Source organism: Xiphias gladius, chromosome 12 (genome assembly GCF_016859285.1).
Source record: "Xiphias gladius isolate SHS-SW01 ecotype Sanya breed wild chromosome 12, ASM1685928v1, whole genome shotgun sequence".
NCBI classification, from domain to species: Eukaryota; Metazoa; Chordata; class Actinopteri; order Istiophoriformes; family Xiphiidae; genus Xiphias; species Xiphias gladius.
Genome location: NC_053411.1, coordinates 6,994,905 through 7,011,527, shown reverse-complemented (window position 1 = coordinate 7,011,527; position 16,623 = coordinate 6,994,905). Strand labels below are relative to the sequence as shown.

Genomic DNA, 16,623 nt, shown 5'->3' with positions numbered 1-16,623 from the left:
CTGCCACATAACCTCCCATGAAACCGTAACTTGTCATTTTCATTTTACTTGTCACTTCAGTTTTTGTACGGTTTGGGCGAAGATATAATGTGTTAATAACTGAGCTTCAGAGGTGCTATTAGGGGATTTTGTTACATTCAGACAGAGATAGGCTAGCTGTTTTCCAGTCGTTAAGCTAAGCTAAAGATATCTGCTTCTCATGTAGAGCTTCTCATCTATCTCCCAACCAAAATGTCAAAATATTCCATGAAGTCTCCTTAGTTTGAAGTTTTGTCCGATTGAAAAATGACATACAAAAAATTAAATACACTTTTATTTCATTTTAAGCCGAACATACCTTGAGTACAGGCTCCACGCTTGGCTAACGGAGAAGGAGGTAGCAGGAGTAGAGGTTTGGATTGTGAGAAGGACTGAGGGAACAGAAAGAGGAAAAGAGGAAGGGTTTGAGAAAGGGAGGCATGGAAGGAAGGTGGATTGGAGTTGTGAAGATTCTAATGGCTACTGTTACTAATGTATTAATTAGTCAGCTTTAGAGTTGGCAGGTAGTTTTTTTTCCCCCCCGCTTTTGGACAGAGCCCAGGCTGGCTATTCCCCCGTTTCTAAGTTAATAAGTACTTTTCCCAAAATGTCAAACAGCTACTATTAGGATGGGTTTTCTCTTTATCACGTCATCTAATCTTGAGGCCCTGTTCTGAAAAAAGTCCTTGTGTCAAGATCTAGTGTCAAGGCATTACAATGTTTCAGGTTTGCGCTTATATTTTGTATAATCCTAAATTACATTTAATTTACACCTTAATTTACATTTAATCAAATTACTACACAGCTAAGCCATGGCCAGGTAGTATTCAGTCATACTAAAGCTGAGCACAATGCACATATAGGGAGATACAGGTTCAGGGTTAGCAGGTATCTGTTATTGTTCACACAGTTTGTACCGTTGCATGCTTCAGTTTTCCATAAAATAGAGCGTGGTGACGCCACAAGAACACATTACGAACATAGTGAATAGTGTTCAAGCTGACAGAACTAACAGAAAACCAAAAGAAAAGCTCATACATTAATTCAGGACAAGAAAACAACTCTACCCAGAGGCCACTGTACACGACCCTCTAAGAACCCTCTGCTGAAGAGTGAGACTTGTCATTTGTAAAGACATGTACTGTTTCCAGAGGAGCAAAAAATTCTTCTAAGGTGGAAGGTTCCCCTGAGTCATTTAGCCAGAGCTGTACAGAGGTTGGTGCTGGCGTTTTGCAGTAAAATTTTCTTTGCTGTTATTAGGCCCGTAGAAGAACGAGGGGTTAATACGTCCCCCGGCACGATCAATTCAGCCCTCGTAAGACTGAACAGGAGTCAGGCACTGACATTCAACAGTCCAACATTCTGACAGTCTTTGCTAAAAGGCAGAGGAGAGGGCTACACGTTCGAAACAAGGTAGTTGAGTACTTCCTTCCCCTCTGTTTAACTATGAGATACCCTTGAGCAAGGCACTGAGCCTCGAACTGTTCCAGAAGAGCTACACATTCGCCATCAGCTCACAACGTTGTGAATGTTGTGCACTGTATGAGGAAAAGTACAAGTTCAAATATTCAGCCCAAAGTGAGATATTCATTCATTATCAACGGAGCTGTGTTTCCCTGACTCCGTTTGTAACCGCTGATCTCAGGGAAATAGAAATGCATCAAAATAACTGCATGAAGGGGAACCTTTGAAAACAAGCATTTTCTTATGTATATAAAAACCTAGTGGTATATTAAATAGTTAAGTTAGTGCCAGTATATTGAGTGAAGTGACTCGCTTTAGGATTGCTTTTTTAGTCTGCAATATCTTGTTTTCACTCACAGTTTTCAGGTTTTCAGAGCAGAAGGCTATCCATTCTTAAGTGACCGGTAACTGTGGTATTATTTTGTTGTATTTCAGTGTAAAACATCACTTGACTATCTGTAGTGCTCCATGAAAGCCAATGAAAGGTCATGTAACTTTGTGATGTAAATGATGTAAGTGTGTGTGTCAGACTCAGACTGAGAGCCAGTCATGAGTGTGCATGGTGGTGGGTGAGATGGTGGTTGGGTTTCGCAGCGGCGTGGGGTGCGCAGAGAGGTGCTGAGACGGGCTCTGATTCCCGGTATCATCAACTTCAAACCTCCCCCTGTGATACCACAGCAACACGGCGGCACTGTATTGTCCCAAGACCCTGAAAGTCTGCTGAGAGCCAACTCAAGTTTCGGGTGTTACATGGACTGTCTGACATTTTTATCAAAGGAATGGTTTTAAATCTACATTTTTGAAAGAGAAAGGGTCACGTTTTTATGACATTACATTATATATAAGCTAATAACGAAACTGGTCATATATTAACATTTTTAAACTTAAAAGATACAGTATAGGATTTCTGCAGTTGATTAATCCACTTTTCTTAGGTTAGACTGCTGGTGTAGTTAGTTACATTACTTTAAGCTTGTTGATTTTTATTTGAAAAACTTATAACCGTGCCGTATGGGTTTAAAAGACACCAGTAAAGATTAAACATCCAAATTTACAAAATAAGTAAAAGTACCACATTTTTAAAATCAAAACAAACCATTAAAAACATAAAAATCAAAACATTGCAGTATGGTATAACATTCTATGCCCATCATAAACGCCGTAGCTAGGATTACAACAAAGTTAAGGCTAAAAATTGCACTGGCATACAGTTACAATACATAAAAATAAGTACATAACAGAAAAGTGCTTTTTGACTGAAAAGAAGACAGTGTTTCTCTGCCTACGGTGGGTTGTCACAAAGTCTAAATGATCTCGTATTAAAAGCAGTGGTGGAGGAAGTATCCAGAACCTTAATTTAAGTAAATATACCGAAGCACAAGAACACTCTGTTGCAAGCAAAAGGGCAAAAGTTCAAAATCTATGCTTAAATAAAAGTATAGATGCATTATGAGGTGGAATGTTGCGGAGTACATATATTAATGTACCATACTTCAGTACAAATTTGAGGTACTTGCATTTGAGTATTTCAGTTTTATGCTACTTTATACTTCTCCTACATTTCAGAGGAAAAATTTGCAATTTTTTCTCCGCTTCTTTTATCTGACAGCTTTAGTAACTAGTTACCTCCTAAATTAAGATTTTTACATACAAAGTATATGACAAGCTTATAAAAATATGATGGTTTGTTATAGATTAAACTACTTAACAATATATTGTCGTTAAAATGAGCTCCACCTCACTTACAGTGAAATGTAAACCTACACATTAATGCACTAGCATTAATAATATACCGTAGTAATATAATATATAATTGTATAACACCGAAAGGGGAATTCCTCTGCACTGAGTACTTCTACTTTTGATACTTTAAGACATTTTGCTAATAAAACTTACATGCTTTAACTTAAAACACATTTTCAATGCAGGATTTTTACTTGCAACAGAGTTTTGGTATTATAATATTATAAAATTTGAACACTTCCTGCACAACATACATAAATATAGATATACATAAATACAGTATCAAAATTAGACTGCAGGTTAATATCAAGCTTGGTAAAGACTTCAGGCCGGGCTCTGGTTTGTACAGGGTTAAAGGGATAGTTACCTAGTAATCCGGCGTTTTTCTAAACTAACAAGTGAAAATGTAAAATCAATTCATACAAAGAAACTTTGTTTGTTGATAGAGATACAAAACCATGATCGTTTAAAGTAAGCGCTCTTCGTGGTCCTTCTTTTGCTCTCCCTCTGTGCCATTGTCACTGAACATGTCAAGTACTTACTACAGAAAATCGTTGTATGGGTAACAAAAAACCCCTCCTTTATCATTGTATCATGAAATATACAGTATGCATAGGTTTTCACCCTGTGGGTAGTGTTTCAGTCTAAGTAGGACTGCTGTATATGAACCTGACTTTTCAGCCATCGTCTATCATCATCTAAAGCACCCTAGAGAGATAATTTAAGCACAAATGCTTATTAAAAGAAAACAATGCCATGTTTACAAAAACAATTATACATTTTCTCTCAAAAAAATGTCCCACTGAACTCCGTCCTTTTAAATTATACATATGTAGAAAGCAACAGTGGGAACTATAATTCTTAAGAGAGTATTAATATCTCTAAAATTCCTCATTTATCTACCTGATTTTGTCAATGCTGATTCATTTTTCAGGAAGTTTATATTGCTCACAAAATCATTAAGTGTAGGAGAATAGTTTCAGAGAACACCATTGAACAGGCTGTAATAAGAGACTCTGAATTCTTTTCTATTTCTAACAGGTGTTTTTACAGATTATGAAAACTGAAAACAATTTTTCTGCAAATTGGAAAATGTGACATTTTATGGAGGGGGTTTATGACAGTAGTTACTTTAAGACCGCCAGTGTATGACCCATTTAGTGAAACTCTTAGGTATGTGTACAAGGTACATTTTAGAGTCTAGTATAAATGTGCCTATAAAACCTATCTCAGGATGGTGATAAAATATAGGCGTGCTTCCTCTGTTGACATCTGTGACACACTTTCACACACCTGTATGTACTGACAACAGTGAACGTCTTATCTGATATTATCTCCGACATAAAGGCTTAAACATAGCACTTACTCTTATAAGAATGTCACAAAAACATGAATGCACACGGGTTGGCACAGAACTTTCTGTTTATTCATTTCCAATTCAGTTCACTTGACAGACTTGAAGCCATTTCCTACAGTTTTGTTTACCAGCACTCTTAAAATGCTTCAAACTAAGTCACCACACATGCTCAAAGTTAAGTTAACTTGTTTATACTATGCATCTTCCACTGAGGAAAAAAAAATAATAAAATCCACAAAGAAAGTAAAACTGTCACAAAAACAGAATCTCTTAAAAATGTATAAAAAACTCAGAAGGACTGCTAAAGAAATGCCCAAAGAAGAAGAATGGAATGTCTTTCACACATCTGGATAATGTACAGATAATCAACAATAAAAGGGTACAAAATGGTCAATTGATGAGTGCATGGCTGAGGTGGCTGTATCTTTTCCTAGCACATTAAAAAAAAAAAAAAAGAAAAAAAGAAAAAAACTTAACTTTATAAAACCCCACTAAAAATCCAAGAGTTTATACTTGTCAACATTCTGCAATTGTATGGCAGATTTTCTTTGACCCAATTTGTGTACGTTCTTACGAAATAAACTGATAGAAAGTCTGACTTATTATGGTAAAGAGAAATATCCTGTTTCTTTTGTATATGCCATTTTATTCCTAAGGATTAGGACTTTCATATCTTTTAAGAAGGCTAATCAGTAGGTAGCTTTCTGACAGTTTGGTGCCATCTTTAGCCTGTATAGGGGAACTGCAGCAAGATGGCTTGTCCGGGTCCTAGAGTGATTTTGTCCAGGCTGACCGTGGAGTCTACTGTGGCGTCTGCTGTGGAGTTTATGCCAGCTGACAGCTTCACCTTGGCTGTCTTTGGCAGCTCTACTCCCTCTGCAGGAACAAATATCACGGTGTAAAAACAGAAAAACAAAACAAATACAAAAAACATAGACACAATGACTAACTACCGCCAATGTATCTTACTGTTGAATTCAAACTTGCCTGTAGGTGCTAGTGAGAGTGTGAGTGTCTCAGGTTCTCCTCCCCAGTTAACAGCCGTTATATATCTCTCGCTCTGGTCCCACAGACGGAGGAAAGAGAGGGAGGAGTTAGAGGAGTAGAGAGGGTAGTAGTCGCCGTGGAGGAGAGATCGCTCTTTGCCTCGCAGGTCGCTGAGGGATTTGAACCACTTCCTTAGAGCAACGCGTTCCTTCCGCTCAGCCTGTAAATGTGAGAATTGAGGACATTTTTTTTAAAAACACTGAAAGCAAATTAATGTTTTTGATCATGCGCTAACTAGTTTGCTAAAGGTCTCCTTTTCCACACTGACATTCAATGAAAACACAATCTTACCTCAGCAGCCAGATAAACCACTTCTTCTTCAGCGGGTTCCTTCTCTATATCCCAAACCATCTGAGGAGATTTTTCACCCTGATAAAGAAACAAAGGGGAAAAAACAAAGGTTACACTCTGTGACACCTGTAAGGTTGTTAAAAAATTTGAACTTATCTGGTCTGTTTTATTGCTTACTGTTGCTGCCCGAAGGCCAATCTCGTCTCCATAGGTAAACACTGGGGTTCCAGGCATGGTGAACAACAGGAGCTGGTAGAGACGGATCAGGGACGGAGTTTTCGCTATATTAGACAGCTGGTCCCATTTGGTGGCACCTAGACCCCAGCCCAGACTTCTCTGCTGAGAGTGTAGAGTGTCCATGGCCTTGATGCGCTCCACACCTGCAGATATTCAGGTATAATAATCACCTGCGATGTACCATTTTACAACAACTGGTTGGTTTTCACACACACAAAAAAATGATGATGAGGACGATGATGGGTGATTAAATGTAAATAAAGAGAAATGAAGGAAATATTTAAATGAATAAATAATCTATCCAAACTATTGCAATATTTTGTTCCAAATAACCAAAACCAGCCAAAAATTGGAGAAGATACACACTTGATATAGGTTCAAGTATGGCCAAACAAAAAGAAAACTCGAACCAACCTCCATTTTTGCTGCTGAGCAGGTCAGACAGGATGAGATCTACACCAGAGGTATTGACAAGCTGAGACACCTCCGCAGGCGAAATCTCTTCAACTACACCCATCAAGGCCCTGAGGGAAGAAGAACAGGGTCAAATTAGTCACCTTACAGAGCAACCGAGCACGGGGGCCAATGGTCGGCTTCGGTTTCAGTCAGTTGAAAGTAGAAAATTTTGAGTTATATCCTAACTTGTTTTAAGAAAAGCCTAGAATTTAGCATCTTGAAATGCCTCCTTGAATGGTGGAATCTGATTTTAAAAGTCAAATTTGTCATTCCTCAAATCCTCCACAAGTTGTTGCTTTAACATGAGTGTGTAGAGCACAACTGGCCTGCGGATGCCTCTCTTGTTGATCCAGCTCTCTTTGACCCCCACCCACAGTCCCCTGTAGCACTGGAATGCATTTAATCTCCAAGCTTACTCAAAAAACAACCCTGTCACCTGACATTTTACCGATGATTTGAAAATTACTTGGAAAGTCTTGCAAATTAAATATTGCGTGTTCCTACATAGACTGTCTACTAATGATGAACAGAAGGAAGTCAGAAAGTGGTTGGCATAGTTACCTCTTCTTGGTGCCCTCAGTGCGGTTGCCCTGGACAACAGCCTGCAATTTTGACCATTCAGGGGAGTTGGAGGCAACGGTGAAGTCAGATATCTTGATGCCGTCAACACCCAAACCCAGCCAGTGCTGTGCTGCAGCCTGGAAGAGAACACGAGCACTTTAACTTCAGAAGCAAGAACCGTTCAGTGTCATGGATTCAGTGAATGAGGGATCCCAGACCATAGCGTGTGTGTCCTACCATGACTTTCTCTATCACATCACCAGTATCGCCAGTGCTGAACCAGGCAGCACCGCCAAGGTAGTTTGGAGTCAGGTCAAGCACCACAGAAATGCCTGAGAAAAACAAAAAGCATAAGTTTGCTTACAACACCTGGACTTGAGCAGTCCAAATCCATGTAAAACTTGCAAACATAAGCTATTACTATTGACTATGAATGAGCCCAACATTCGTGATTCATAATGATCATCTAACCTTTTTTGTGGGCCTTTTCCAGCAGGGTAATCAGTTCTTTCTCATTTCCCTGGACTGGGTCAATTGCCTGAAGATCCAGGGTGTTTTGCATATCAGCCTGGACGGTGTGAAGAGGGCCGAGAACCAGACCTTTCACTTTCAACTGGTTCATATCGTCCAACTTTGCCTCAACACCTACAGACAGATAGAGGGACAGGGAGGGAGAATGTAATGTCGCGTCAGTGTGAATTTCACATTGGACAACAGAGCGCTGATGTGTGAAAGGTAGCAGAGTCAGAAGATTAGGGGAAGAGGGCAGAAGGCTAGAAGACAAGAGAGAATGCAAAGTAAAAACAAAATAGAAAAGTTAAGGGTAAATACTGCTGTTCTTATAGCTAGTATAGACTTAAGGCAGGAGCATGTGAATGGCTCCCTCCACACCATCTGCTGGCCATGTGAAGTCTGTGTACAAGGATGTCTTTATGTGAAAACAGAGTCACGTGTGGTTCTTGGAATTCTACTCAAGGCTCGTTGGAAAACCGAGCGCTACTGAGTGATTCACTTTAAGAACAGTAGCCAAAATCTGTCCTTCCTTCCTGCCTCTTTAAAAACACTTATGTGGTTAAAAATCAAAATTGGAAAATGAAAGCTCATAACTTTTTCCTGGCTTTTAAGCTTTGTTCAGAACAAGAATAGTTTCATCATTGGGATCTGAAATGAAGTCTAAAAGAGATCTAAAAAGTCAAATCTGCACAGCACTTAAAAAAAAAAAAAAAAAAAAAAAAAGTACCTGGTTGCTCAACCATAACCTCAAATCTGAGTAGGAGAGATATGAAAGAAATGACTTGTGGGTTTTTATGTCCTTTAGACCTTGAGTCACTCAGTGTCAGCCTAGTCAGCAGTTTGGTATCTGGCCAGCTGACGTAAGCCATGCAGAACTTAGGAAACCCAAGACATTCTCACAAGACTTATCCCACGTGAATTAGAGCGGGTTAGCACATCAAGACTAGAGCACTTCGTAAATAATCTCTAAATTATTTGAATAAGGATGGCACAATGAGCAAACAAGAACATGCAAACTGCAGCAAGAAAGGGCATCAACTTTAATATAAAAAATTCTGCGTGGCATAAAAAAAAACACTGTATATTTACAATGAAAAATACATATTTATTTGAAATCGTAAGATTCTCTACCTGCCATTCCGTTAGCGAAAGCCACGAGGTCAGAGATCTGGTACAGAGGTCCTTCATTCCACCAGTTCATCTCAGGGATGGGTTTGCAGCGAGGGGCCTGGACTATGATTACAATTGCTCCAGCCAGCATGCCTAGCCAGCCCAGCCAAAACAGGACAAGAAGCACCCAACGGGTTCGCACCCATCTACAGAAAAGGATGAGAGTGTGGGGGGGGGTGGTAAGATAACCATTTATTTTTTTCCACATGCAAATAAAAGATCAGAATTTACAAAGTATTTATAGCAACTGTTGCCCAGTAGCTCTTACCCGGGAGTGCCAGCGACCTTCATCAGCTCCTCTTTTGACAAGCCGGTGAATGTAACCTCGTCCTCTGGGACCTTCAGCTTGACGCTGCCATTTTTTTCTCCGCCTGCCGCCTGGCCATCACCTGTCATGGGCTGCTTCTCGGGATCCAGTTCATTGAGCTCCACTTCCTTCATGTCTATCTCGGTGTCCTTATTCATGGTTAAATCGGCTTTCTTTAGAGATGGGGGCACAGAGGGGCGGGCAACAGTAGGAGAAACAGAGAAATAACAGATTGTCAAGTTAATTGACCGAAAAGGTGTTGGCCCTGTCTTGTGTCACTGGTAAATTGTACTTAACCAAACATATGTTCAATAATTTCTGAGACCCACCACACGGATTCCTTTTATTTACAGTACCTCATAGTTGAGACGTGAAAACAAGTGCTAGCCTCATAAAACTGACTAGTTAGCTAGTTACTAGAGGCAGAAATGAAAGGGTTGTTGCCAGTTAACGCGTTCGTCAGTGATGAATTCTAGCTAACGTTAGCCTAACAGCCTCTGTTAGCTCAGCTTTTCGCGCAAGTAACAGACAAATAGCTTAGGGGGGGGGGAATAACCTGCTGGAAAAGAGACGTTACCTACTTAAACCACGCTTCGTATTTTTATCATCTGTTGCTGCAACAAGAATAACACTGGACAGACAACTCTCCAAAAAGGTGCAGTAGTGCTGGGGATGCGTTCAACAGTTGTCTGATGAAAGAGTAGCTATACGTTACAGGATAAATTCAGCTAGAAACAGCTCTGTCAACGGAAACAATGTAACCTTCAAAATAAGAGTGGATTGTTAGCTAATCGTTAACTACAATTTCTATCCCTTGTTGCAATAAGTAAATCCCTCACACATACCACATTTGACACGTTAATTCCTTCTGTATTTGTTTTTGTTTTGTTTTTTGTATTGAGCTGTGTGTTTTTGATTAAAAAAAATACAGAATATATCAATAACAGAGCCTAACATGAAAGAAAATTCGTGTGTACTCTAACATTAATAACAGTGACTATAACATTTTAGTAGTTAAGGCACAACTGTTTTGCATATACACCAAATGAGTTCTGTTTTTTTGTTGTACGGGAGTTCTATTCTTTGCTGGCTGGTTTGTCCCGGTTCTTCAATTACGTTTAAAATAGTAATAGTTAATAAAACGAAATCTCGTAAATTCGAATATCGATCCCACTCGTTTTGTCAAATAAGTCCCAGTGGTGGAAATAAGTAGGAAACTTTCGAGCGGTTTGAAATGTTGGATACAGTGTCATTTATCTTCCTTCGCAGATGATGAAATCGAGCCACGAGGCCTTGTAACAACACTGCCGCCTCCCTCCCGTTCTTCAGCTCACACTTAGACAAGTTTTATGGAAGAAAACTCGGTGAAGTAAATGAAAAATTACCTGTTTTTTGTTTTTTAAAAACGACGTATAGTCTGTCCACTTTTCTTTTCTCTTCTCTTCCCCAGTCGTTTATCCTCGAGTCTCTGCTAATCCTATTACAGAGGAGGCTCGGTCTGTATTTGTACTTGCCCCGGTTTCTCCGCCCACTGAGGAACGACCCCCCCCCCCTCTCTCTCCAGGAAAGCAAACAAATCACCAGAGAGACCAACATTACTACACGAATACAACCCATGCTCTAGACCTGATACTGTTTTAATGCTTGGACCAGTTGTTTTTTTTTTGCCAAAATCTATTCTGCTCCATGACCTCACTTATTGATGTGGGTATCAGTCCGGCCGCCTATGTCCAGTACACGCTCATGTTTATTGGCTCTGTCTTTACACAGTTTCGGGCCTTTGCCCCCCAGTTTGTTCAGAAGACAGGAAAACGCATAACTCCAAAGTTATTTCGGTTTCTCTCGCGTTTTAATTGAAAGCTGAAGTAAAACTGTCGTCACCCACTCAGAGCATAAATAGGGGCTTAAGGGGATGGCATGGAGGTGGAAAGCAGCCGTCGTGAGTTTTAACATGGAAGGTTATTTTGCACCAAGATCCTCCTGACAGAGCAACACGGGTTAGGCTGAAAATGTATTGTTAGAATTGTTAGCACCAACTAACAAATCCAGTTTGGTTCTGCAAGCTATTCCTGAGGATAATGTGATCAGTTACATAAGCCATCTGTTGACCACCTGAGAGATGGGTTGATTGCATACTATCCAGGCTCCTGGTGAGGCCTTTAATCTTTTGATTAGTGGAGATGCCCCCCCCCCTTTTTTTCTGCTTATACAGACCTTGAACCGTTTTCTTTCTTCCACAAACAACTGAGTAACTACACATTCAGTGATCAATCTATTCTCTCTGATACGATCAGGCTCACATTATATTGCTAACCAAAAAACAAAGTAAAGGAAAGATTCCCTCTAGGCTGAACTGGACTGGCATGGCTTTTCAGTTGTATCTATAGTTTAGCAACAGTGCTGCTGTAGTAAGCAAATGATAAAAAACAAACAAACAAAAGACATGTCTTTTTATAATTGATACATATGTATTCAGTCTTGACACAAAAATGGATGCATTGGATGGTTTGCATTAGCAAGTGACCGGAGTACTTGATGGAATTCAGAGCGTGCTCTGTCTCCCAAACCAGTTCCAGAGACAGCATATACTGTAAAGCTTTTTAAACAGAATCTGTGGTACAAACTTTACACAAATACAAACCTGCAGCAAACATCTTTTCTGTGTAAGGGTATAAAAATAGCTTGTTGATCCCTATTTTAAAATGCCAGGTTGTTGTTGATATTGCTGCTATTTCATTTAATAAACATTGACCAAATTAATGTTGTTGATCAATGATTATGTAATTAGTTGTTATTAAGTAATAATGTAATTATATGCAATATGGTCTATATTAAATTAGAGAGAATATTTGTGAGCAGTTAATCTAACAACCAATCTCCTCGTGGCCGAGCTTGTGCTCTCAAGCCCTCCCCAGCTGTTGTTGACCTTCATTGAGTTACAGTAACAGCAGGGTTCTAGGAAAGGCGCCCATGAAATCTTAATGTCATCTACTTAAAAGCTGCGTTATGTTTCAGGCTGTATTTGTACAGGTTACACCATGCACTGATTGTCATCTGTCACAGTTGACATTTTTTGTAATCATGACAGTAAACAGTAGGAGAATAAGAGTGTTGATGTTTATCTCAGTAAGGGAGAGTATGCAACCTGTGAGTCAATCAAATGCTTGGATCCATTATTAGATCTGTTCGTAAATATGATTATGAAATAATCACAATGCTGTTATTTCCATATTTTGTAATGGTCTGGAGGATATGGTTTTTTGGTGAACACATTTTCATTTTTTTCTCAGTTTTCAAAGTACCAGTATGCACTTACATAGCAATGACTGATTGAATTTGCTGGCCGACAGGGTCACTAATGAAAGAAGACAAAGACAAAAGCTTTTCATGATTTATTAATAACTGTATTTCTAATACCATCTTCTATCTTTTCCCACTTTGTTGTTACTTCCCGTACTGCTCCCATATCTATACTGCATCTTCCTCTCTCTAATATGTAAAGAAAGGTAAACATCTTTATGTAGTAACGGTAACTTTAGGAACACCACTTATATGTTTTTGTTCTGCCTCTGTCCCATTCCAATGGAGGTACTTTGGTGTTTGTCTTGTCAGACAAACCAAAAACCACAGAAAACGAGATTTCACTCATTTTTCTTTTCATCATATCATAATATAGTTATTCAGGAAAATCATATCCCAGCTTATTGTACTTTATCCAAGCGGTTTTCAATGTGTGGAGTGGGGGCCTCCGGCAACTATTCCATTTAGAAGGAGTAATGCGAATGTGAAAATGCAGGTTTATTTATTATTCAGATTCCATTCTCACTCCTGCTACCTTGCCACATGTAGTGCAGAGAGGTCTATCTTTCTATATGTTGTCTTATTTGGGTCTTGGATAAAATCTTAATTAGAGGGGGGCTGCCGTGTGTCTATTTGTAGATCTGTGACATTATAACCCGTCAAAACATTACCGTTATTTAACTTCTGTTACTGTGCCAGGTTTTGGAAAGCGTAGCAACATGAGGCTCCCAGCGTTGCTTCAGAAATTCAGACCTCGAAACTTTGAAAACTTCATCTGAGCTGTATGTCATAAAGTAGAAATGGTCATCTTAGTAAAACCATCTCAACAGGCACATTCACGCTCATGAACATGCTAAATATATTTCTCTGTTAGACAAACTCAAACACACGCCATCTGTTTCTGTTTTTATCTCAGCGTGTTGATCGCATGTGTGTTTAGCAGCGTCAGGTGAACACACTGTGCATTTGATCCAGAAAGGCTTGACAGACATTGCTGTCAAGATCTGAAAATAAATAAATAAATAAAACAGGGAAAGAAGATGAGTGGTTACATGAGGAAACAAGAGTAAAGAGGAGTGGCCAAGAAAGGGGGAGGTCCAAAAATAAACAGGGGAAAGGTCAGACAGAAAGAGAGAAGGGTGCAGGGATGTGTAAACATGTTTATGTGTTTAGGGTGTAGCAAAATTTGGATCAAAATTTGTAAAGGAACATGACCACAGTAATTAATGGAAACATAGCACTGAGCTAAAGCAAAACTGTTTGTGTCTCTTCAGAAGACGACATGTGGGAAAAGTCCCACATGTTGTCTGAGTCCTGCTCGGTCTTCACATCTCTGACAACCAAAAAAAGCAGGATAAACTGACGTCCAAGCAGCATATCAAGCTTCAAATGACACGGATTCACATGTTTTGCAAACTGGCTGCATTGTCAGCCACCATAAAGGGAGACTACAAGTTCATAGAGGACAATAATTAAAAGAAAAAACCCTCCAAGCCTTGTCCTATTGTAGAGCCTCTGTGCTTTGTTTATGCCTTTGGCAGGGGAGGAGGGGAGGGTATCCAGTAAATCCATCCTCAAGCGTGAACACACACTCACGAATAGAAAGGAGAAAGGGGAAGTTGCTGCATAGTTTTGTCTGTTTTCTCTGAGGCAGGAGGGGAAACATGGCAGCAATTACTGTACATTATTTTAAACTGGTGGCTCAGGGACACTGCAATTTACAGGAGATAAAGAGTGTTGTATGATCATCCACAAGCAGGTTAAACAAGTAAGAGAAAACTGTGGTATTTAAAAATGAGAATTCACATCTGATTCTGTGATTTAGATTTGGCTTTTAAATAATCAAGGTTATTCCACAGAACACAACTTTAGATTGTGCTCAGAAAATGTTTATTTTAGAAGTATAGTTTAGTATCTCTGAGTTAGGGCTGGGGACACACACATGAATACACACACTGAGCCTCACTATAAATCCTCGTCTGATTCCTCTGAGAAAGTTTATTTTGCAAGACAGCATGAGCTTGAAAAAAAAAAAAAGCACAGCAGGACAGACCCAGACCAGTTTAGACCAGTCTGACTGAGGTCTTGTGCTTTCATCTCATTGTTCCACTATAATGTGCACTCATACAGTTTAGACTGACTGGCTTTCATTTAATGTAATAATAATTAAAAAAAAAAAAGGCATCGTGGTCAAGGGTTCACAGACTGATTTGTTCAGCTTGAACTTGTCTTCTTCTCAAATGTCATGTCAGCAGGAAATATATGTGATACTATATTTATTTTGTGTCCTGGATACAGTGTAAAATTGTTAAGATCACTCAGTTGCAAAGATATTTAGAAAAAAACTTACGTAGAAAGTTGAAGGTGAAACATTTCATAAGTTTATGCAAAAGACACACATTCAATGAAATACAGTGGAGACTTTGTCATATTGTGTAATGTTATTGCCTTATGTTCTGTTCCAATAATATCATTGGTAATATTGTAGTTGTACATTAACCCACAAGGTTTTATGTAAGTATAGCAGTGATAAATTGAATTCACACATTCCTATGCTTTGCTGATTGTGCATTTAAATAGCTTTTCTACTTCTAACCTCTCTTCCTCTTCCATTTCTGTCTTTCTGCTTTCTCCTGTTTTTTGTCTTTTTCTGTTCCCCTCCCTCTCTTTCTACTAGAATGTGTGGCCTGGTTTTCTCTCACAGACAAAGGGGGGACTGTTCACCATGGAAAGCTTTCCTCCCCAACTCTTTAACTGGCATGAATGGAGAGCTAACATGACCACAGGAAACACTGATTAGTTCATCACATCAGTACACTCACCACAGAAATTCATCCAAAAAAATAAATAAATAAATAAATAAAACACTGAATACAAAACTATATGTGGTGCAAACTTCAGAAATTAAAAGGAACATAGAACCAACAGCAACCCATTATGCTGACTTATGACATGTATAGACAATAACAGTTTAAATCAAAGTAAATGGTTAATATTACGGCATGCAAGGATAAACTTCACAACTGACATTCTTTGCCACTTCAAGTGCTAAGTTTCATGACAAATTAAAGTAGATTTTTTGAAGTTTGATGATAATATTTGTCTTAGAATAGGCACATTGTAATGATCTCTCTCTGTATTTCACATCTCCCTCTCTCACAGACCACATCCATCTCTTTCTCATTCATGTGCTCTCCCCTTGGTGTACTGGCCTGCTCTATTGTTCATTTTATCCTCTGCTTTTCATTCTCTGAACTTTGTTCCCTCCTCTCAGCCCCTTTCTCTCCTCCGATAACTTCCGCTTTCGGTAATCACGATAAAATGGTTGCACGTTGTGTAAGAATGCTCCCTTCTGTGATAAGAATTTCAAACAGTTCAATTCACTGATGCAGTGCTCTCTCTCTCTCTCTCTTCTCCTTCAGGAGAGCAGATTGGCCCAGCACAAGCGTGCTTGTCCCGTAACCCAGAAGTTGGTGGATTGAAACTGTTCTCTGCTATGTTGTACAGAACATCCTCTCATTGTCACAAATAAGTCTCAGCAGATTGTACCTATTCGCTGTCCACCAATATTTCCTCAAAAAGCCATCTATATACGTCTGTATGAAAGCACAGAAAGATCTCATAAATAGACATTAGCACTATAGCCTGAACAAAACCTTTTTGACTGCTGTCTGTACCTGAGGCTGTCTGTTTTTTGTCAGCAAAGCCAATCCAGATGCACAAGTAATCTTCAATTAAATATTTACCTCATTTGTTTCTGCAAACATTTTCCCTTCAATTTAACAGGCAATTGCCAGATAGGAAAGTAGCACCAGGGAAGATGGACCTTTGAGCTACAGCCTGTTGAATATTAAACTCTAACCACCTGCTGTTCAAGGCATTGGGAAGGTTTTGACTGTACCGTTTAAAGCCTTGACTCCAGTTTTTCGGAATAATTTGGCTTTTCCAATGTCCCTGTGAGTCTGTAAAAAGTAATAAAATAGAATAAAGTAAAATTAACATTGTAAGATTACAGAGAGAAGCTGTGAAATGAATACGAGCATGGAAGAGAGGTGGAAAGCATTGTAAAACAATATTTATGCGCAGCTGGAACTTCCTCAGCATGTCAGTAATGTCTGTCGTTTCCCTCTTTGATGTATTGTCTCAGACAGGGTATGTC

The 16,623-nt window shown here is 39.2% G+C and overlaps 1 protein-coding gene across 3 annotated transcripts; it reads right to left on the bottom strand.

The window, feature by feature from the left end:
* Positions 1–4,629: 4,629 nt before the first annotated feature.
* slc3a2a (solute carrier family 3 member 2a) lies at positions 4,630–10,677 on the bottom strand. 3 transcript variants are annotated; one of them, XM_040141495.1, is made up of 11 exons: positions 10,550–10,677; positions 9,126–9,337; positions 8,819–9,003; positions 7,646–7,819; positions 7,412–7,506; positions 7,175–7,311; positions 6,572–6,681; positions 6,098–6,300; positions 5,921–5,998; positions 5,570–5,789; positions 4,630–5,458 (listed from the first exon to the last, which is right to left on the bottom strand). In XM_040141495.1, the coding sequence occupies exons 2-11, from the start codon at positions 9,320–9,322 to the stop codon at positions 5,307–5,309; spliced, it is 1,551 nt and encodes a 516-aa protein (XP_039997429.1). In that variant the 5' UTR covers positions 9,323–9,337; positions 10,550–10,677; the 3' UTR covers positions 4,630–5,306. The 3 variants fall into 3 exon arrangements, with proteins under 3 accessions (XP_039997429.1, XP_039997430.1, XP_039997428.1); XM_040141496.1 differs by lacking the exon at positions 10,550–10,677 and adding an exon at positions 9,742–9,923; XM_040141494.1 differs by lacking the exon at positions 10,550–10,677 and adding an exon at positions 9,746–9,922.
* Positions 10,678–16,623: the final 5,946 nt, after the last annotated feature.

Coding starts and splice junctions, on each gene's coding strand:
- slc3a2a (XM_040141495.1), bottom strand. CDS start 9,322: ATGAATAAGGACACCGAGATAGACATGAAGGAAGTGGAGCTCAATGAA. Junction 7,312..7,411: donor ATGTGATAGAGAAAGTCATG/GTAGGACACACA, acceptor GTTCTCTTCCAG/GCTGCAGCACAGCACTGGCT. Junction 6,301..6,571: donor GCTCAGCAGCAAAAATGGAG/GTTGGTTCGAGT, acceptor GAATATCTGCAG/GTGTGGAGCGCATCAAGGCC.